Raw genomic sequence first — 21,506 nt, 5'->3', positions numbered from 1 at the left:
TCACCTGGTCCAACCCTCCTGCCCAAGCAAGGCAACCCAGAACTGGTTGGCCAGGTCTGTGTCCAGACAGCTTTTGAATATCTCCAAGGATGGAGACTCCACAACCTCCCCGGGCAATCGGCGCCAGTGCTCAGTCACCCTCACAGTGAAAAAGTGTTTCCCGATGTTCAGGGGGAACCTCCTGTGTTTCAGTTGGTGCCCATCACCTGTGGTCCTGTCACCGGGCAGCTCTGAAAAGAGCCTGGCTCTGTCCTCTCTGTGTCCTCCCTTCAGGTATTTATACACATTGTTGAGATCCCCCTGAGCCTTCTCTTCTCCAGGCTGAACCATCCCAGCTCTCATAGGAGAGATGCTCTGGTCCCTTCATCATCTTTGTGGCCTTTCACTGGATTCCTTCAGTAGTTCCATCTCCTTTTTATACTGGGGAGCCCAGCACCGGACATAGTGTTCCAGGTGTGGCCTCACCAGTGATCTGCTGGAGTCTCCTCTCTTAGGGAAGCCACAGCAAATTCTTGGCTCAGACAAAATTAATAGCTGGCTCCTATTGAGTCTGCTCTTGACCAGCACCCTCAGATCCCTTTCCGCAGGGCTGCCTTTCAGCCACTCCTTTCCCAATTTATACTTCTGCCCAGCATTACTCCATGCCAGGTGCAGAATCCAGCATTAGGACTTCCTAAATTTCATGCCATTAATCATTGCCCAATGCTCCAATCTAGATCCTTCTGCAAGGCATCTTGTCCCTTAAGATAGTCATCAGCACCTCCCAGTTTGGTGCCATCAGCAAACTTGCTAATGGTGCATCCAACTCCAGCATCCAGGTCATTGATAAAAATGTTGAACAGGACTGGCTCTAGCACTGAGCCCTGAGGAACGCCGCTGGTGGCTTGTCTCCAGCCAGATGTAGCCCCATTCCCTGCAACCCCTTGAGCCCTGCCATTTGGCCATTCCTTCACCCAGCACACTGCCTACCTGCTCATCTCACAGCTGGACAACTTGCCCAGAAGTATGCTGTGAAGGACAGTATCAAAATTTATACTAAAATCCAGAAATACTACATCCACCCCCTTCCCTTCATCCACCAGGCAAGTGAAATGTCAAGACTTAGGAACTCACTGAAATGTCAAAACATTTAAAAGGGAAATACAAAAAAAAATTCTGTCATAAGAATCCGCATTAGTATATTTGTGATATAGCGTCTCCTCACTCCTCCTGACTTCAATTTAACAGTGAGGCAGAGAGAGAATATACAAGTTTTCTTTTAATATGATCGCTAAGGCTTGCAAAGTAAGAACAGGTACAGTTAAATTAGAGACCATTCCACAAATGACACTTCTGTGATCGTTTAAAGCGACTCAGCTGAGTTGCTGGATGCTGCTGGCTGCCCATGGGAAATGGCAGTTTCTGCTGTCACAAGCGTGATTTACCATTACCGGGCCTCCCATCTCTTCTGCAAAAGCACTGATAATACTGTGCGTGCTGACTTAGGTCACTGAATTAAACCCATTAACCCTCCTTGCTAGAAGTTAGGTTTGGCTCTGTAAAACATTTCAATAAATGAAGCTATTAAAACGTACGTCTGAACTAGGATGGTCTGATGCTGTTTAAAATGGTGAAGCCTAAATACGTTCTTTTGAGTGAACGAAGGTCTGGAACGTTTGTGCAAAATTCATTTTGAAAAACTCAATGGCTGAACACTTCTTTGAGAATTTGAGAAAATGACTATGCGCCACATCTAGAAAACCACATTCTAGCCCCCCCCCGCCAAAACACCTAATCTATCTAAACTAAGTTTAGTAATTCACAGATTTCAGCATCAATAAAAAGGACAAATGTGTCTTTCTCAAACTACGAAGTCAGAGAGACAGGGCTTTGCAACCAAAGCTCCCCACAGGAGCATCCAACCTTGTGTCTGCCGTGGTGACCTTCTGTGACAGCAGGGAGGGGGTAGTCAGACCTGTGTCATTGCAGGTGGCTTCTGCCAGTACCTTATTTTCTGGAGGCCCAAGGGATAGGATTCACGGGGGTGCTGTCTGCGCTTCCACCTGCAATGGGGTCAGCTGGGGGGAAGTTACAAAAATGCAACATACCCTCAAAAAACCCCACCAAACAAAACCAAGAAACCAAACCAGGCAGGTCTTACACATCTCAAAATTTACAACTGAACTCACAAACACTTTTGATCATTGTAGCGTCTCTGTGCCCCTGCTGGAGATGGGAATAAGGATGGAAATCCCCAGGAAACCCTGTGCGTAGCCTGCATAAGCAAGTAACATGGCTGAAATTGCATTATTGGTGGAATAAGAAATAAAAAAAAGATCTACAGAACCATGCTTTTGATTTGCAAAGTGTTTGCAAGTGTCTAGGATGGGAATGATATTATGCAGGGTCGTCTTTTCTTTGCTTGAAGGTAAGAGAGACTACTCAATGGAGAGCAACTCTTGCTCGTCAGGAATAGCCCAGGTGCTTTGTCTTCCCTCACTTTGGGGAAACAGGAGACAGCTGAGGTGAGTTGTCATGTCCAGTCTTATGTTCCTAGGACTCGCCTCAAGTGTTTTGATCTATAGGAAGTTCCTAGATAACATGGTTTGCTTGAGTACAAGAGGCACTGGTCTCACCGAGTGCGAATATCCTCCTCGTAGAGGACGGCGAATCGTGGCGGTGGCCTCTCCTAAACAGACCAGCTGAGGGGTTGTTGAACATGTGAAATAGCCCGCTCGGAGAGAAGCGGGTTCATGTCCTCCTTTTACTTGGGGAGGGGAAAATAAGTGTATTAAAAGACAGATTTAGTAAAAACACAGTGCCGTTTTCACTGTGAAAGAAGGAAACTTCTCAGTCAGCCTCAGCAGAGGGTGTAACCCCAAGTTTTGTTCCATTTCTGCAAAATCTTTGCAGCACCTGATCAGCCCATCAAGCCGAATACGTCTCTGCCATTAGCACATGCACTAAATGAGGAGCTTAAAAAAATCGTCCCCAAGTTGTGCTTTAAATTAAACACCCTGAAGCTAAAGAGAAGACATATAAGAAATGCTGGTGGTTTTCATTTTCCCACTTACTTTCAACAAAGAAGCAAAAAAGCGTTACACTTGCAAGTTCTCTTGGTGAGGGTGAAAGCAATGTATTTGTAAGGAAAACGGAGATGCTTAGCTTTGTAATGATACGAGCTGGAGGGAAATCACTAGTTCTCTCACGATGCATGCCGCCATCGCAAGAACTGAGCGTACCATCTCTGTTTTGGTTAGGAATGAATTAACTGTGGACAACACTGAGCAAGGATGCAGACAGGGAGCCGGCTTGGGAGAAATGTGGCAAGAGGATTTGTGATATTCACGCTGTTCTCCTGCTTCTGTTCCCGCTGTTGGGAGGGGAAAAGTGCCGTTGTCGTCAGCGACACTCACTTAAAAAATGGCACGTGGCAGAAAAATAACGAACAGGATGAGCAGCCGCCCATGTTCTGGTCTGCAGATCTATCTGCCCAGGGACTTTTTAGGACAGAGGAACCGGCTGTGTGAAGTGGGTAGGTTAAGTTACACTTCCTACTTTGCTTCGAGGAAGAATTAAGCTGAGTCTAATTAAAGTCACTTAAATCCAGAACGTGAGGGCTCAGATTCATGGAGAGACCAAAGGATGTGAAGAGCCTTTGCCTTGCGGGGCATGCCTTTATCCTACTGCAGTTAACACAACTCTCCCGATGCTGAGTCACCTTGCATCACACCAAGGGCCAAACTAGCTTGAATTAAGGGTAATTACGATGGCTCAGCTGTCAGGCAGCCATTTGCCAGCCCAGAGAAACTGGTGCCCCAGCCCAGAGGCTATGCCTGTGCTGTCACACCTGTGCTTTCCATAGCCGGTGCCCTGGGGTTTAGCTGAGAGCTGGTCCCCCACCCCTGTTTTCCTTGCCTAGGGGGTCCAGAGGTGAAAGTGGCCACACGCCGTACAGAGGTACCATCGCATCCAAACCTACGCCTGTTTCAGGAGGAGTTTCAGCATGGCAACTAGTTGTTAAAGATGTGCAGACACCTTGGCAGGGATTTTGCGGTTGAGCATGGAGTACCCTGGGCTCCTTCCCCTTGGAAGGGGCTGCCACGCTGCCGATGCTGGAGCGTGGTGTCGAGTGACAGCTGAGCCCAACCCAAAAACCTAGTCCGAGTCATTGTTTTCTTCATAATTGGAGCTGAGCCTGAACTGCAATTTGGAACTTTTCTTGAAGTGTGAGCATCGGTCACAGCTGAACACCATCCAGCATTTAAGCAAAACCCCATGGCGCTCGGGGTCCCGGTAGAGAGGGGAATTTAAACCACCGCCATTTGCATGCCAGCTTGCCAGGAAGAAGACGTAAGCTGCGCGAGTTCTTATACTTCTTAACCACTTCTCACTGCCTTCCTCTTCAAAAATCTTTCCTGCCACACTCTTCTGGATGGTTGTCATGTAAGACATGCCACCAGCACTTGTGATTGCCTGCAGTCCTGTCTTGTGTCTCCCCAGTTTCTGTGGCAGGATCAGCCTGGCCTTTCTTCTCGAAGGTGGCGGTATTTCCATTTTGCTCCGGGCTGTTGGGCATCATACAGACCCTGCGATCCCGTCCCCTGCTCGCTTGCAGCCTTGGTGGGCAGCCGTGGGGAGCTGCGCCTGTGGGACAACTTGGAGTGGGCAGGACGAGACCTTCCATCTCGCTCTTGTCCCAGCCTGACCTGGTTCTCCAGTTTCTTGGTCAGGCATTTATTTTTTTTTTCCCCCAGTGAAAGTGTTTTCCAGCAGGACACGGCCACGCTGGGAGCAGCCTCTGATTTGCCCAATGCTATACGGTGCACACGAGCAGAAAAATGATGGTATGAGAGGTCTTCCCTTTGCTCTCGAAAGAGCTTGCCAGGAAAAAACAAAACAAACAAAGAAAAACAAAGAAGAAATAAAAAAAGAGAAGATCACCATCTGTGTTCGAGCCACCTAAACCATGCAAACCACAGAGAAAACAGCCTGTGACAGGTCTAATTAGGCCGGGGTCCGGGGAGCACACACCCACCTCAGCCTACAAAAAGCCCAAAGCTCCATTGTGGGTGCAAAGAGCAAACACCGTGTGCGGCTGCTGGGTGCCACGGCCAGGCTGACCCCCTTGCAGCGACCGTCCCGGTGAGTCCCCTCCTCCGCGATTCATGTCTGTCTTTTCCACATGCAGCCTCTGTGGAAAGGAAACCAAATTACAAATTGCCTTTCTTTTTTTTTTTTTTTTAAAAAAAAAAAAGCTCGTTTCCCATTGAACCCACCCCATTACAATGATCTCTCAGATTGCAATTTAAGGCAGGTCTGACAGCTCAAAGCAAATAACATTAAAAAGCCTCCTGGGGATGCTCAGCTCTGCACCCTCCAGCAGATGCTGCAGTGACGTTTTGGAAATGGGTACCAGGGAGAAATCAGTAGCTCACTGACTGACAGCCACCGGCCACAGTCACCTCTGGGCTGTACGTGTCAGGTCTCAGCCTTGACAGCCGAATTTTGTGCCACTGTGATGGGGACGAGGCACTGCTGGTGCGAGATTTCAACTGGCTGGGGAGTTTCCAAAGTGAGGAGTCGCAGCAGGTGGAGCGCGGCAGGTCCGACATAGCTGGGAAGGATGAGTCAACACGCTCAGCACAGCGATTCCTTAAACTGCGGTTTTCCCCCCAAAAAATCAGCAAAAAGGGATCAAATTAATTTTGATTAATAAGCAGCCCCTCCTTGTCTCAAGGGGTGGTCTGTTGCTTGTCAATGTTCTGTGTGCTGTCAAGTTCACCGTAGAAAAAAAATCAGGCGCCGGCTAGAACATCCGAAAGCTCATTGTATCTAACCCCACACTATTGTTATTATTAATATGACCCGTTAACAAGCGCAGCAACAACGACAAAGCAAAACCCTGGCACCCGGCGGCCGCTGCGGCTAGCACACTGCCTGCTCTGCGCTGCGGGTGAGGTCCTCAGGCTTTGCTTCTTGGACGGCGGGAATATACCTCGGATTCGTCAGATTTTGGCTCTCCCCGTATTTACCGTGATGAGCACGAGCCTGCCTGTGACGAGGGGACAGGTGTGGGTGCACCCTCCCTGCCTGGGGTCGGTCGGCCCTCCCTGGGCTGGAGCCAGGCAGGGACAGGGACGGGGACAGGGACGGGGACGGGGATGGGGATGGGGACAAGGAAAACCCCTTGTGGGGCTGTTGCCGCCAGAGACTTTGCCATGTTGACCCATGGCTGGGAGAGGAGTTTTGCGCTTGTTTCCACAGACCTACCCAACACCATTGGTGTATGGAGGGTTACGACCAGTCTCAATTTCTGCATCTTAGTATTCATGTGTGGTATATCTGATTTATAGGCGTTATACAGGTGCTTCCTTTCAGCCTGCTCACGTATTTTTACTGGTGTAAATCCCGCACCAAGCTGTAGCATTAGCGTGCTTTGGCTATTTCTTTGGTTATCTGCTTTGAAAAGAAGTCAAATAAAAAAAAAAAATAGACTTTGAGGTTTCTGCATCAGAAATTCAACTACTATGCACAGGGTACAGGTGGCATTGTTGAAAGCCAAGTGCTAGATTTATACCTGTACTTGGAACTCCAGGGACCAGCACAATTTTGGGTGCAGTTCTGTGTCTTGATGGAAAACTTAAAAACTAAGAGCACATGCTTATGACTGGTTTTATTTCTTCAATCTGCTTTTAAATAAATACTGTGTGTCTAGACTAGTGCTCTTTTGTTGCAAAGATCTCATGATGCCAACCTCGCTCCGAAATAATCCAGATGCATTAAAGTTGCTTCATGAAGGTAAAAACTGGAAGGATTAGCCCTCAATCTGTGCTTTCTGAACACAATAATTTCTAAATAGAGGAAAACAGCTGCATTACACCTTTTGGACCAGATTCCAGCAGACGTTTGCTGCAAGCCTTTGCTCCAGCACCGAGAGCGGGCAAAGGGATCAAAGGCAGCTTGGGCCAGAGGGTGCCACAAACCCCCAGGCACCAGCGGCGGGTGGGTGCAGAACGTGTTGAATACTTAGGAGTGCGTGACTCGCGTCAAGCCCACCAGGCTCAGCTACCTTCTGTGGTGGGAGACCGACTCGAAAAACAACCTGCAACAGGAAAAAACAATGTTTTCTTGTTTATCGGGGCATAATGATCTGCTTTGCAGGCCGACAGCAATGAGCATCACGCTTAAACTCACAGATAAGAAAGAGATGTCGCAGGCAGAGATTGTCAGTCGCTGCAGAGGGTGTGAATACTTTCACACTGCAAACTGCTGCTAAAGGCAGGTACTTTTCCTTGTTAGTTACTAGACAATTCAAGAGGCACATTTCATTTATTCTCACGAACCTTGTAAGATATGGTGCTTTCAGATGACTTTCTTTTTTAATGTGTGCACTGGGGACTCTACATCTTATTAAACATGAGATCGCAGTGACTCTAGTACGTCAAAGGACTTAATCAGCTCAGTGCCATAGAGAAGCCGAAGACCTAATGTAGGCTAAATGTAAATTTGTAAAATGGAAACATCTAAATAATTCAAATGAGTGACATCAATTTCTGTGTGGTTTGTCTGTCTCCCGGCCAGACTCATTTCAAAGGGTTGAGGTTTTCCTTAAAAGAAGAAGAAGAAGAAGAAAGAAAAGAGTCACAGCTCTTCTTCAAATCTGTTTCGAAACAGTTGTTCTCCCCCCACCTTTCCTCCCCCGAGGTTAAGGTGTCTTCTTCAAGACTGCGGAAAGATCTGGCTGAATATGGAAGTTGCAAGCGTAGTGAGTATACAGCTATGGTGCTGTGTGATCTCCAATTTTCTCCCCCTGCCCCCCCCCTTTGCCTCCATCATTTTTCTGCCTCTCGGGAGCCATCCCACTGTAGCAGTAATATAAAGCCTTCTTCCCCACCTATTTCCAACTTGGGGATTTTGCATTTTGTTATGTATTGGAAGCTGCCAAACCAACAGTGGTTTGAATGATCTGACAGACAGAATGCTCTCACCACCTGCCATTTTAATAACTGAAGTTGGCTGGAGGCTGTGAACTGCTCTTTTGTAACGAGGTTGTTACTCAACGGGTCATTTTTATAAGTCTCTGCTGTGCCACATACCTCGAGCAGTCTGAAACGCCCTGCGCCTCGCTGGCAGCCTTTGCCCATTCCCACCTAAAATGGAATATGTTGGGGATCTTCATCTGGTGAAAAGGTGGGAATTTATGCTTTACTGAGCCACCTCTCAACACAGATTGACCTGATGTCCCATTACAGGTCACCCAGCCTGGCAAGACCAACCTGGATTACTACAGGAATGACAGCGCAGGGATGTCCCTGTATGGGAACCCGGTGAACGACACAGACTTCATGTGTGACAAGAGGCAGGTCAGGCAGTTTGCTCGAGCCTTCCTGCCGGTGTGTTTCTGGCTCATCTTCTCTGTGGGCACGGTCGGAAACGCCTTGGTCGTGCTTGTCTATTGCAAATACCGCTTCAGGAGGAGCACGGTGGACCGGTACCTGCTGCACCTGGCCATCGCGGACCTGCTCCTTCTCTTCACCCTTCCTTTCTGGGCCAAGGCCGCCTCCGATGGCTGGATCTTCAAGAACTTCATGTGCAAAGTCGTCAACAGTATGTATAAGATCAACTTCTACGGCTGTAGCTTGTTTCTAACCTGCATCAGTTTTGACCGGTACATCACTATTGTCCAAGCGATGAAAGCTAAAACTTCCAAGCGAAGGCGGCTCCTGCGCAGCAAACTCATGTGCTTGGCTGTCTGGCTGACGTCCGTCAGCCTGTGCATCCCAGAGATCGTGTACAGCCAAAGCACGCGGGTGGGCGACGTAACAGTTTGCAAAATTACGTACCCACCAAACATCAGCGCAGTCTTCAGAGTTACTGTCCTGGCCTTGAAAGTCACAATCGGATTCTTCCTCCCACTCTTTGTCATGGTTATTTGTTATGCCCTTATCATCAACACCCTCCTGCAAGCCAAAAGATCCCAAAAGCAGAAGTCCCTGAAGATCATCACCATGATCATCACTGCTTTCCTCGTCTCTCAGCTCCCGTACAACATTCTTTTGCTGGTCAAAGCCATCAACACCTACACCAGGGTGGCCTACAGCTGTCAGGCTGCCGACCGGCTGGACGTCGGGCTGCAGGTCACCCAGAGCATTGCCTTCCTCCACAGCTGCCTCAACCCATTCCTCTACGTCTTTGCTGGGGAGCGGTTCAGGACGGCGCTGGGCAGGGTGATGTGGAGAGGTGGCTGCTGCCAGAGCGGGGGCCAAGAGCAGTGCTCCTCTGCCTGCGACAGCCAGGAGCACAGCTCAAACTGGTCCTTTGCCATGCTGGGCAGGCGGCAGGTGAGGAACTCGCTGACCCTCAGCACCCATTTGTCCTCCTCGCTTACCCCCCCGCCTTGCCAAGTCCTCTTGTAAGTTATTCTCACCCTGTCCTCCCCTCCGTAGGAGCACCAAACTCCTTGGAAACCACGTGTACACCCCAAAGACTGTCTCAGAGGAGTGGGGAGGGCTGGGGGCTCCTGGCATGCCCCGTCCTCACCGTGGGGGACCCAACGATGGCTGAAAGGAAGGGAAACCTTTGGCAAGGGCAGCAAAATGGAGCCATACTTGTCGTAAGCAGAACCGATAGAGGATAAAAGCTATTTTTATGACAGCTGTAAATACCCGGCCCATCTGCAGCTCAGACCACAATCTGAAATAACAAGCCTCGCAGGGAGGCGATAATCATAGAATCATAGAACCATAGAACCGTAGAATCATAGAATTGCAGAATCACAGAAGATAAGCCCAGCTATGGCAGCAACAGAGGCAGATGAAGCAGGATGAACCACCGGTCCATCCATAGGAAGCATCAGGAGGGGGTTCAGCCTGCATTTGCTGTCCATCTGGGGTCTCTCACGGAGGTGGCCGGGCTCAGGAGCCCTGTTTGCACCTACATCAGGTCGCCTCCACCGTGAAGGAGAACCGCCTGTAGCTCCTCCACCGGTTTATTGCAGGAGGGAAATGCTGCCCTCTCTGCCTGTGCAGACGCAACTCCATTTTGCTGCACGGGTGGTTCGCATTGCAAAGGAAAGCCGATCATTCACGTTCATAAAGTAGTCATTGTATTAGATCTATCTTGCTCCTATATTTTAGCTGTGCAAGGTAAGGTGAAACTGGGTACAATTTATTTGCTGCGGTTCCTGTTGTGGTACTGGCATTTTGTGCGGTCCCTGCACTGACAAATCACACCCTCGCAGTACAAATTCAAGGACATCAGAGACACTATCTGTCCTGGAGATAATTCACAGAATGGTTTGGGTTGGAAGGGACCTTAAAGATCATCTAGTTCCAAGCCCCTGCCATGGGCAGGGACACCTCCCACTAAATCAGGTTGCTCAGAGCCCCATCCAGCCTGGCCTTAAAAACTTCCGGGGATGGGGCTTCCACCACCTCTCTGGGCAACCTGTTCCAGTGCCTCACCACCCTCACAGGAAAGAACTTCTTCCTGATATCACATCAGGGACACATATTTGCCACACTGTGGTGCGTAGCCATAGTAAAACAAAACCCAAAACCATGGTTCAACAGACTGCGGGTTATGCGTTTGCTAATGGTGAGAAAACATATTTAGCCCGGGGCCAGTAAGACAGAGAGTAATTAAGTGTCAAGCCCAATGTTAATGAAATACGGATTGAGACTTCAGGATGGTGAAGGCAGCGGTTCCCCAAAGCGATGTGCTGTGATGCACCCCGCAGCTTCCATAAGGTTTTTGGCGTGATGGTGCTGGTACCGTAATGGTGCCCGAGGCCACAGGGCACCGCGTGGCCATTCCCCCTCACTCGACCTCTCCCGGGAACACGGCGTCCCCTGTCCTGCCTGGCCGGAGCGTGCACCTCCCAGTCTTCAACCACAAGTTGTAGTGCTCAGGGGGCTTTCTTTTAAATAATCATATTTGACCCGGTTTACCTCCTGGTGATTATTTCTTGCAGGAAGAAAGTGCTTTTCATTGCGCATTAATCATTAAAGCGTGTCGATAAACACGGGTTTTCTGCAAGGTTTGGCACTGCTTTTCTAGCTAATATGTAGGCATATATTAATATCTAATATCTAAGCAGGCAGGGTTCTAGTTTCACATATGTTTGTTAGGATTTTTTTTAAATTTTTTTTACCTTTTCCTTCGAGAAAAAAATGGTGAAAGATGTATGTATTTTTTACTATACGTGTAAGGAGGCTTTGGGGGTTCTTTGTGTTTTGTGTTGAGCTCAGTGCGAACGGAAGCTGAGATTCTGTTAAATAAAGGCACTGCCACATACAGCGAGGGGTGAACCGGTTGTTTCTTGCCAGCGCGTCCTTCCCAGGTTTGGATCCGTACCCATAACCTCTTTCCAATGACGGGATTTACCCCTCCCGAAAAAGGCCAAAGGAAAACTTTGCTAACAGGGTTTATCCCGTGCTTTAACCCTTGGGGTGTGGAAGCCGCAGCTGAGGACACCGCAGGGGCCGGAGTGGGTTTTGGCTCCTGAGGCGATGGGTGGGGTGCAGTTTTGGGTGAGGAAGTGAGGGTGGGTTTCAGAGGGTGTGGGAGGATGGAGCACGATGGGGGCAGAGGCTTCCCTGCGGCAGCTGAGCCCCACCACCCCTTCCTGGGGATGGGGCAATGGTGCTCCTACCCAGCGGGTCCTCCAAGCCCCAAAGGAGCCCTCAAGCTGTGCAAACAAACAAACAAACAAGTGTGCAAACCTTAGCTGACACCGACCCGCCATCCTGCCGGGCGCCCTCGAGCATCTCTTCTCTACACGGCATCCTGCCGGCCCCGGGAACTTGAATTTTAGGGCCTTCTCAGAGAAGGCAAAAGCTTCTCCGCCCTGCAAAACGCGGTGGGGAATTTTCATGCTTGGTCGGCAAGCGAAACTATTGACGGAGGTGAAATGGCGGTGATGAACTTTCAGCAGTTTGGGGCGACAGGGTCGTCCCCAGGTCACACACATCCTGCTCTGAGTCAGGCTGTTCCTCGCCTCTTTGCCGGGGGAGCCGGGGGGGCCAGATTCGCCAGCTTGGGGTGGGTTTTCCCTCGTGGGTTCTGTCCCGCTGGGGCTGCCTGAGGTCTGGCAGCTGCTGGTGGCTTCCCAGGCTGCCGGCACCCCCCAAACTCGCCGCCTCCAGCTGCAGCCTCATCCCTGGCAGGGTCCCTCGCTGCTGGCCACCACACAGCAGGGACTCGGTCATGGAGGCGTCTGCTGCCATTGCCCCCTCCTCCATCTGCCAGGGGCCTCTGTCCTTCAGCAGCACAGCTCCTTGCAGCCAAGACCTCCCAGGGCTCCTCTGTTCCTCTGCCCTGAGGTTTTAGCTGGATTTATCCCACCAAAATCCCTCTCATGCCTGCTGAGGTTGTCCCCAGACTCCAGCTGATGCTGTCTCCCCACACGGCAGGTTTCCCCAAAGGCAAGGGGCATTGCCTCCCCAGCCCCACGGCCCCTCACACCTCCCATGGGACGTGGGACATTGCCTGTGCCTTACCCACAGCTCCAGCCAGACAGTCGCTGAGAAGTTCTGGGAAAGGCCTGAGATCTTCCATGGCTCCTCTCCACTATCTTTAAGGCCATTTTTCCCCAGACGTTACCAGTTTTGCGTTGCAAAACTGGCAACAAACTCCTCTGTTGTCCCTTTTCTTTGAAAGAGCAGCTGGTCTTGTCTCTGCCCTGAGCGTTGCGTCATAACCCCGAGACCCTTCAACTCCTAGACATCACCTCAGACTTCTGAGAGCCAGAACTGTGCCAGCGCCCCAGATTTCATCCTGGTGGGAACTGGGCCAGACCTGCCCGCTGGCCTAACACCCCCAAGCTATGCAAAAGCTGGGTGCTGCGCCGTAGCGGGGACAGCCACAGCAGCAGCTTTAGTTTGTCCTTGCTTTGCTATGGTGAAGGGCTCAGAGGTGGCTGTGACCGCGGTGCAGGCAGTCACGTAGCATGGCGCCAGCCTGCTTGTGGTACAGGGAGAGGAAGTTAGGAGAGACGATGAGAAACTTTCACTCTCTGCAGGCAAACTCACCTAACTGATCATAGATAGAATCATAGAATTGTTTTGGTTGGAAGAGACCCTTAAGATCATCAAGTATAACTTTTAACCTAGCCTTGCCAAGTCCAACTAAGCCATGTCCCTCAGCACCACATCTACAGGTCTTGGAAAAACCTCCAGGGATGGTGACTCAACCACTTCCCTGGGCAGCCTGTTCCAGTGCTTGACAACCCTTTCAGTGAATAAATTTTTCCTAATATCCAGTCTAAACCTGCCCTGGCACAACTTGAGGCCATTTCCTCTTTTCCTGCCGCTTGTCACTTGGGAGAAAAGACCAACCCCCCACCTCACTACAACCTCCTTTCAGGTAGTTGTAGAGAGCGGTAAGGTCTCCCCTCGGCCTCCTTTTCTCCAGGCTAAACCACCCCAGCTCCCTCAGCCGCTCCTCGTAAGACTTGTGCTCTAGACCCCTCACCAGCTTTGTTGACCTTCTCTGGACGCGTTCCAGCACTTCAGTGTCTTTCTTGTGGTGAGGGGCCCAAAACTGAACATGGTGTGATGCCTGCTCCTGCCTGAAACAGGCTTTATAGAAGCGCCTCTTCCAGAGAGCAGAAAAACAATGGGAAAGTGTGAAAGAACAGCAACGGGCGCTGCAAGTATCACTGTAGCGACGGTAGATAAAGTATCCCAGGTGTAGTCATCCCAAACCCACCAATCTGAGTTCAGTATGTGCAAACCCACCATCTCCAAGTATGATCTGGATCAATTATCCATCATCTAACTGACCAGACACCTCGTCCCAGCTCCCCTGAGTGCTGCTTGTTTTTTCCAAGCTTCCTGCACCTCGTATTTGGACTTCAGAGCACCCCTGTGACATTTCAAGGGCTAACGGAGAGGATACTGCTGTCCCGCGTCAGCTTCACATGGTCCCCACAGCAGAATGTCGTACTGGATGTGCCAAGGCCAATTCTTAGGGTGCGTTAAGACCCTACCTAAGGCAGCACTGGGGCTGGGAGAGCCTTGTCCCTGGCACCAAAGAAGGGAGGAGATTTTGGCCAGTATGGCTGAACATGGATTACCAGAGATGTACACAAAGGCTTTCAACAGCTACCCGCCTCCCCGGCAGAGCTGTGGTACAGCAAGGTACGGTGGCTTACAGGTGTGTTGCAGGTCCCTTGCACTGTGGGCTGGGCTTCAGAGCTGGAGACTCTGTCCTAAAGAGAAGCCTCTGAGCGTGGAGCTGGGGCTGGTGCTCCTGCTGGAGCATGGGGATAGGAAGCGCTGCAGCCTCCACCCCAGCAGGAAACTCCTGCGAGGAAATAGAAAGAATCGACAAAAGAAGCAATGACAGGGCGTGACATGGCTTGTTGTCCTCCTGATCACGTTTGGATGGCCCCAGCAGCTGAGAAGACCCTATGCGTTTACCACGTGCCCCAGGGCTGGGACTGCAGATGCAAACTCAGAGGTGACAGGTGAAGAGTCCCCCAACTCACACAGGGCTCCCCTTTCCTTCCCACAGCCGTGCAACGCAACCCCGGCGTACAGGCCTGGGAAAACCAGATGGGAGCCCAGAGCTGGAGGACAACGCCGCTTGGTGTCGTGGACAACAGTGACTGCAATTGTTGTCCTTGCGGTGCCTTTGTTTTTGCTCTGTTGTACTGTCCAGACGTGGCCTTTCTCCACCAGTATGACAAACTATTTTCTATTTTCCTTATTGTCTAATATCTTTTCCTGCTTGGAAGCAGATCATACAATCATCTGATTTGTCTTCCAGACAAAGCCATCTCTATGAGGCAGAAAAGGGACACACACTCTCAACGATATAGAATTTTATTTTTTTAATTCCTGAGGTTAAAAAAGGAAAAAAAAAGCATCAAGTAACATTCCAGTACACAACCGTCTACATCTCTGTAACTGTACAGACGCTGGTATACATAAACCTCTTTTTCCCCCCATCTGGAGCGTGAAGTTTGATGTGAATGGGGTTTGCAATTCTTTGGCAGTTAAGACCAAAAGATGCTTCTGAACAACTTACAATCTCAGGGATTGAGCATAATTAAAACTATAGTGCAATTTCAATTTTAAAAAAGGAGCAAAGTCAGGCTTTTGTAGCTTTGCCATTTTGTAACGTGGTACACTCTGGTGCCATACATCTCAGTGATTTTTCATATAGCAACATTGAGTAACATTGAGTAAAGGAACACTGGCGGCTTCTTAAAGCAACTACGTTCTTTCCTTCACATGAACCTCTGCATAACAAAAAATATTATCCTCCATTGCTCCAGCATCCAGGGAAAACACCCAACTGCGGACCACAAGGTAGACTCTCTTTGACCCAGGAATGTGACACCCTCTTAAATCAATTTCACGATCAATTTCAAATATTTATTTTCTCTTAACTGCATTGCTGGGCATTGTGAGTTAATAAAAGGCGTAATTAAAAAAATGACCCGAGAATCTGAAGGTAAACAGATTTACCAGCATCCCTGGCACAGCTCCTGTGAGCACTGTGAATGGGAGTATAAGGTGCTTGAACAAAATCATCTCTCGCACAAACCTGCACTTGTGAGAAGTCCTTTATTGGGTTTCTGCGTCTCCAGTAATAAACCGCCAGGGACATTCAACCAAAAGGTCGGTACTAATGACAGGTTCTTTACTGTCTTCTCTGCACCGCCTCTGAGGTGGAAGACACTGCCTCTTCTAGGTGACATGATGGGATTCCTGTTCGTGAACAGTTGATTTGAACAGTTGCACTCCTGTCCATTTGTTGTACCTTACCACTTTGAGTATTTCCTCTTTTGAAACTTTTTCTCCTTCCTACGTACTCTCCTTGGTTAGAAGCAAACCTTCTCATCTTTAAATTACACGTTCTGACTTCCACTCTTAGTCCTCTTTCAGAGAGTAAAAAAGTCACAAACCTACTCTTACAGGGCAGGAAAACCTGAAGAAAAGGTACCACAAAGACTCAAATGATCAAAAAACCCCACAGATGCAGTGGTTTCAGCCAGCTTTGGCACTGTCTATGTGGAAGACTTGTTGGGAAAAATCTGGCTTACTAGATAGGGCCAATTACTGCAAAAGTTACATGAGTGGCCTAAAAGTGCCACAGGATGAAAAAATGTTAAGAACTGGTATGCAAAGAGGAAATCCAGAGGCAAGTCTATCATATAATTTTGAATGGAGATATTTCAAATACTTCTGAGCAGAGATGACATATTTTGGCCTAAGATATTTGACAGTGTCCCTTTACCTTACATTTGGCTTTTTAAGAAAGATATCCTAGGAAGATTAGTATTCTACGTAAAACAACAGCAAAATACTTTTAAAAACCACACCTAAAAGCTTAAAGGAAAACTGCATCAGACTTCAGTATAACAGCTCGGTGAAATTGCATAGCATATGGTTCACAGTACTCCATTTTTAAGCAATAAATAATCTCTTCTTGCCTAATTAAATATAAAACGTAGCTTCAACACTGAAATACGCCATAATTCATGAACTGATCCGTGTGCCATTGTATTGCCTGTTTATTGCCAGCTTCGGTCTCTTGCCCGTCTCATTTTCATGCACGCAGGCAGGTGAGGGTTCAGCTGCCTTGCAGCCTGTTCCCTCAGCAGGGGCAGCAAACCAGGTTGCACCTCCCACCGACCCCTCTGCCTGGCAGAGCCTGGGGAGCACGCCACCAACGCTGGGAAGGGGCATCTGAAGGGAAGGGAAAGGTATCGATGAGCCAGATGCCTAAAATCTATGTGTTCCATGAAAAGTAGTCGTTTTTTTTTCACAATCTTTTTCAAGATCACTGTATTTCTACATTGTTAACAACCAGAATGAATGATCAGCAACCTTTAGCTTTATCGGCAGTATTCTTTTCTTTCCTATGATTAGAAATTTCCCTCTGCCTCAGCTGCCAGTACGTAAATGTCCAACAATTGTCTTGTGATCTCCATCTTTTAAACAACCAGCCTTCTGGTGTAGGAGATCCCTTACAGGTTATGGATAAACACCAGCTGGACTCTCCTGACTTCCTTCCCTGTTCAAGCTGATCCCTCCAATTGCCTGCCCTTGTTTTTACAAGTTTGCCCCTTTCCCCTCCCCTAAATCATTTGCTCTGGCTTGTTCTTGCCCTTTTTTTTCTTCTTTCCCCTCATATCTTACTTTCTGTCTCCCGCCATGACCCCTGTTGACCAGCTACAGCTGCCACCAAGAGCCCACACGGTTCCTGGCGGGCTGTGCTGGTCTTCTACCAATCGCTGCACTAAAGTCTTCCAGGTCTGTCCGAGGTCTCCTTGGGAGACCAATAACATGAGAAATCAGACACACCTGAAATACTGAGGAGGGCTGGTGGGGAGACGGAGCTTTTCTCCATTCTCCTGCCAAACGTTTTGCCTTTCCATCAGATGACAGGAGTTTTAAACAGAAAAAATCCGCTTTCAGATATTTCGACAAAAAGTTGAAATTCTATATAGAAAGCAGACTGTTTGCATGGAAATTTTGTCTTCCCTTAAAAGGCAGCGTTTACAGCCAGCTCTGTCCCCAAATCTGAGATGGAAAGTTAGCAGTTGGCGAGGGCAACTGACGGGTTAGGAAAGGGGCAGAATACACTAACACCGGGTAGAGAGCTCACCAGGGCTGGATATGCATTCTGTTTTGGATGGACTTTTTGAGACCGATTCCAACATTATTGCTATCTTCCACGTGGTCTAGAGAGAGAGTGAGAGACTGTTGACCTCCCCAGAAACTGTGCTTTCCTCTGAATGCTGATGACTAAGGTGCTAGAGCAGGAAAAAGGAATGCTCTTCTTCCTAATATCACACAGTGTGTAGTACTCCATTCTACAGATTATACTCCTGATTCTGCCACTGGTACTCACCGTAAGAGCTGGTTTCAGTGAACCAACTTACAGAGTACGGTGAGGAAAAGCAAAAGGAGGTGCTGCTTTGTGTTGTACAGTTTTGTAACTGGTATTCAGTAACAAAGCATTTGTGAAAGCCGGTTAAGACTTACCAAATCTTAGCCCAAAATGTAAAAAACCCCTATGTTCGCCGTTTATAAAACTTGGAAAAGATAAAAAATTCTAGATGGATTACAATATGTGCCTGTGAAGACTGAAGTATTGCATAGTTGTTGTTCTGACTGTAAGAGCATTGGAGCAGAACAGAAATGGTTATGTTTACTCCTCAGTGAAGAGGTCAACAAAAATATACATTTTTCTTTAGATTTCCTTTTGAAGGATATTTTTGGAAGAAAAGTAATTCCATTTTCAGTAGAGAATTTCAGTTTGCATTTTGACATCCCCCACACTTATTTTTCTCCCCACTGAAAAAAATTTGGTTATTATTGACCTGTTAAATCAAACAACATGGCTTTTCAGCAATCTGTACACAGTACAGAACCATTAGTGTTCCTAAAAAGGCTTCTGGTTTTTAGTGTATACATGTTCTCTAAGTGCATAATACCTATTGCATAGTTTCAAAGTCTTCAAACACAGTGGTAATCATAATGCTTACATGTACATAAATAATAGCTTTTCTTAAAAAATTACTTAAAAATAACACAGTGTAGTCAAGGCTATGGAAGATCACTTCCATCATAGATGACAGGTCGCTCGACAGCCAAGTGATAAAACACTCTTTTTGAGATAAATCTGTCAAGGAAAAAAAGAGAGCAAGATGATCACATTAGCTGAAGTCAAGTAGGCAGGAAGCCTTAAAAGTGTATTCAGTCTTTCAGGTTATGAGGCAAAACAACTGACTGGTGTTAAGAGGAAGTATGCCTGCGCAAGGGCTGCCAGGTCTGTTGTTAATAGGACGACAATCCTGACTAAACTGTCTTGGAAAGAGTCACAAATGACTTGCTTACATCTGTTTACCTTCCCAGAGGTCGAGACAGAAAAGCGGAATTCTGCTACGGGGGGAGAAAAAAACCTAAACAAGAACACGAGCCAAAACTCGAGCTGAAGATCTTTTGTCAAGCCAGGACCAATTTCTCATGCCTACTTCTGAATGGCAGAACAAGGGTACATCCGATCAATTCCATAGTCTGTAAACCCACGCTTATTTCACCTTTTACACCCAGCTAGGACCTACCTAGAGAATGTGTTGTCAAATATCAGGGTGTAGATTCCAGAGTTTCTGACTTTCACCTGTCCTCTGATAGTTTCCTTATGAGAGTTGCAGCGGGTCATAGGAATAAGAACCTGGAATTCAATGCAAATCAAAATGAAACTTGCTATTTGCCCTATAAATTGACATTTGCCTTCAGAAAAATATTTAGACTTGAGCCGTCTTGAAACTCCCAAAGCGCATATGTGCCGGCAAAACTATTTATTTTCACTGATTAGCATTAAAAATTCACCCAAACTGAAATCTCACAGTAAGACATCTGTTTTCCTTTGATAACCTCTTTACCGCCTTAAGCTATGGCTATAAATCTCTGCTTTAGAGACAGGATCAAATCCTGATCTTTTGAATCTTAATCTAAGCAAGTTTACTAACATCAGCAGTGCTACATTAAATCTACACAAATACATCCAAGAGCAAGATTTAGCTAACTATGTCTTTCAATATATGCTTTTATACTCTCTGTACTATAAAAGAAGCTTTCTCAGCAAATTTTGTTTATCTAAGCTTACAGCAAAAGGGTGTGTAACCATCTATCTTGCTTTAAAACCGTTGTCAGAACAGCAGCTGACGTAGATCAAGGACGACCTTATAAAACCCAAAGTTATATCAAATAGATATATCAAGACTGAAGCAACATTCACTCTTCATTTGGCTTTCAGATTAAGAAAAAAAGAAAGAGATTTTACACGCAGTTAGTCACCGTGGAGCGAATTAGCGCATGCTATATAAACGTCTTACTCCCCCAGTGAAATCACAGCCTTAGAGCTCCCCCTGCCACGGTGGGTTAAACAAACAGCTGCCTTGTCTTCATTAAAACTTTGCAATTAGCTGAGTAACATCGATTCACTTAATCCATAATCCTCATGAACTATGGACAGCGCATATAAAAAATGGTACCTTGGGCACTGGCAAAGCGATTCTGCACACCATCAAGGCACTTCAATATATGCTTCACTGTAAGAAACGCAGGTTAACCCAATCCTTTTATCTGTCTCCTTGTGGATTCTGCTTAAGAGCCTGGCAAGATCAGTCCTAAGCAGCTTACAAATTAAGTAATATTGAGGGGAGAAAAAAGATTAATTTTGCAGGCTTGGACTTTTATTTTTGCTTAATGATAGTGGGTGAATTTCAGATGCGACCAATAGAAGCCACAGTGCTTTTCAACTCAACTTTTGCAGGCAACATTAAACAATTAAAGATGTAGCTCTGCCTTCAGGAGAACTGTAGCTTAATTGGAGAAACAAGTCCTTAATGCAACAGCAACTGGCACTCTTGTGGAGGCCTCCTAGCTACACTTGCTGACTCCTCTAGGCGGCTGACTGTAGCGTACTACAATCTATAAGGTAGTAAGGGAACAAAGGCCTTACTTTGCATTGATCCAGTGGTGTGTCTTCTGATTCTTGGTAGACAACGCTGAAGGATATGCTTTTAGGGTCTGATGAAAAGATCCAGCTAATTGTTAGCCCCATCTCTGTAACAGTGATGGGAATGATACTGTAGGTGCTGGATTTAATGAACAGCTCTCTGTTGCTTTCCCCAAAATTTAAGATCTCTTCCACTGTAAGGGGTAATTTGATCCTGTGAGGGAGAAAAATAAAATTCTGTGAAGAGATCCAATCTAATTACTCAGACAGAAACAATAACCATTGCTTTTTATTTTCCATTTATTTGAGGCAGACTCCATAGCAACTTTGCGACAGGTCCATAAGATGCAGGAAAATTCAGCCTTGGCTGGAGGGAAGAACTACAGAGAAGATGACTAATAGCAAGCAATTTCACTGCTCTGGCAAATGTTGATATTACTCACTTATTTATTTCATTCCAACTAGAAAAATCTATTGCTTGAATAAAGCTTTTTAGAGTTACTACGATAAAACAAAAGAGTCTGCTGCCCTCTACTGTTCTTTTCGAACGAAAATTTAAACAAAAAAGAGTCATCTAATTTATTCACCTTCCTAGATATCATTTGAACAGGAAATAGGGATCAGGAGTACAGAGGGGACAGATGGATAGAACGTGAACAACATCTCTGTCTAGATCCTCTGAAGCACCCAAGGCTACAGCTTGGTCTGTCTTACCCAAGCAAGCTGCATAAAAGTTGACTCAAATGGCTTCCAATTAAAAAGGAAGTTCTTTTAGCACCTAAATGATCCTGAGTCCTGATGCATTATATTAACTTACCTCATTCCGACACCTCTTTCAGACTGCAGAGAGTGAGGCCCTTAAACAGGAGAATGCTGCTTGCTTTCTTCAGGGGAAACCTGTAATTTCTAAGAGCTGTAGATCTCACCTACATTACCCTCACTAAAATTAATTTAACATACCACTCTTTAGTCCAAATAAATTGTTTGCAAATCGTAACTGTGATTTGCTTGTCAGCAGCTATAAACAAATCAACACATTT

The 21,506-nt window shown here is 47.2% G+C and overlaps 2 protein-coding genes across 8 annotated transcripts in view; one reads left to right on the top strand and one right to left on the bottom strand.

Annotated features, from left to right (window-relative positions):
• Positions 1-7,729: 7,729 nt before the first annotated feature.
• Positions 7,730-9,398, top strand: CCR9 (C-C motif chemokine receptor 9). Its single transcript, XM_074573478.1, has 2 exons — positions 7,730-7,747; positions 8,235-9,398. The coding sequence occupies exons 1-2, from the start codon at positions 7,730-7,732 to the stop codon at positions 9,396-9,398; spliced, it is 1,182 nt and encodes a 393-aa protein (XP_074429579.1).
• A 5,396-nt stretch (positions 9,399-14,794) lies between these two features.
• The window catches only part of FYCO1 (FYVE and coiled-coil domain autophagy adaptor 1), a 55,478-nt gene continuing 48,766 nt past the window's right edge, over positions 14,795-21,506 (bottom strand). For all 7 annotated transcript variants that reach the window (XM_074575210.1, XM_074575215.1, XM_074575209.1 and 4 more), the window contains 3 exons: positions 20,470-20,680; positions 19,067-19,176; positions 14,795-18,624 (listed from right to left, as the gene is read on the bottom strand). In XM_074575210.1, coding sequence (XP_074431311.1) covers positions 18,549-18,624; positions 19,067-19,176; positions 20,470-20,680 — 397 coding nt within the window. In that variant the 3' untranslated portion in view covers positions 14,795-18,548. The remainder of the gene's footprint in view (positions 18,625-19,066; positions 19,177-20,469; positions 20,681-21,506) is intronic.

The sequence above is a fragment of the Larus michahellis genome, chromosome 2, assembly GCF_964199755.1.
Source record: "Larus michahellis chromosome 2, bLarMic1.1, whole genome shotgun sequence".
Lineage (NCBI taxonomy): Eukaryota > Metazoa > Chordata > Aves > Charadriiformes > Laridae > Larus > Larus michahellis.
The sequence above is the reverse complement of the archived record's forward strand: the minus strand, read 5'-3'. Positions and strand labels throughout refer to the sequence as shown.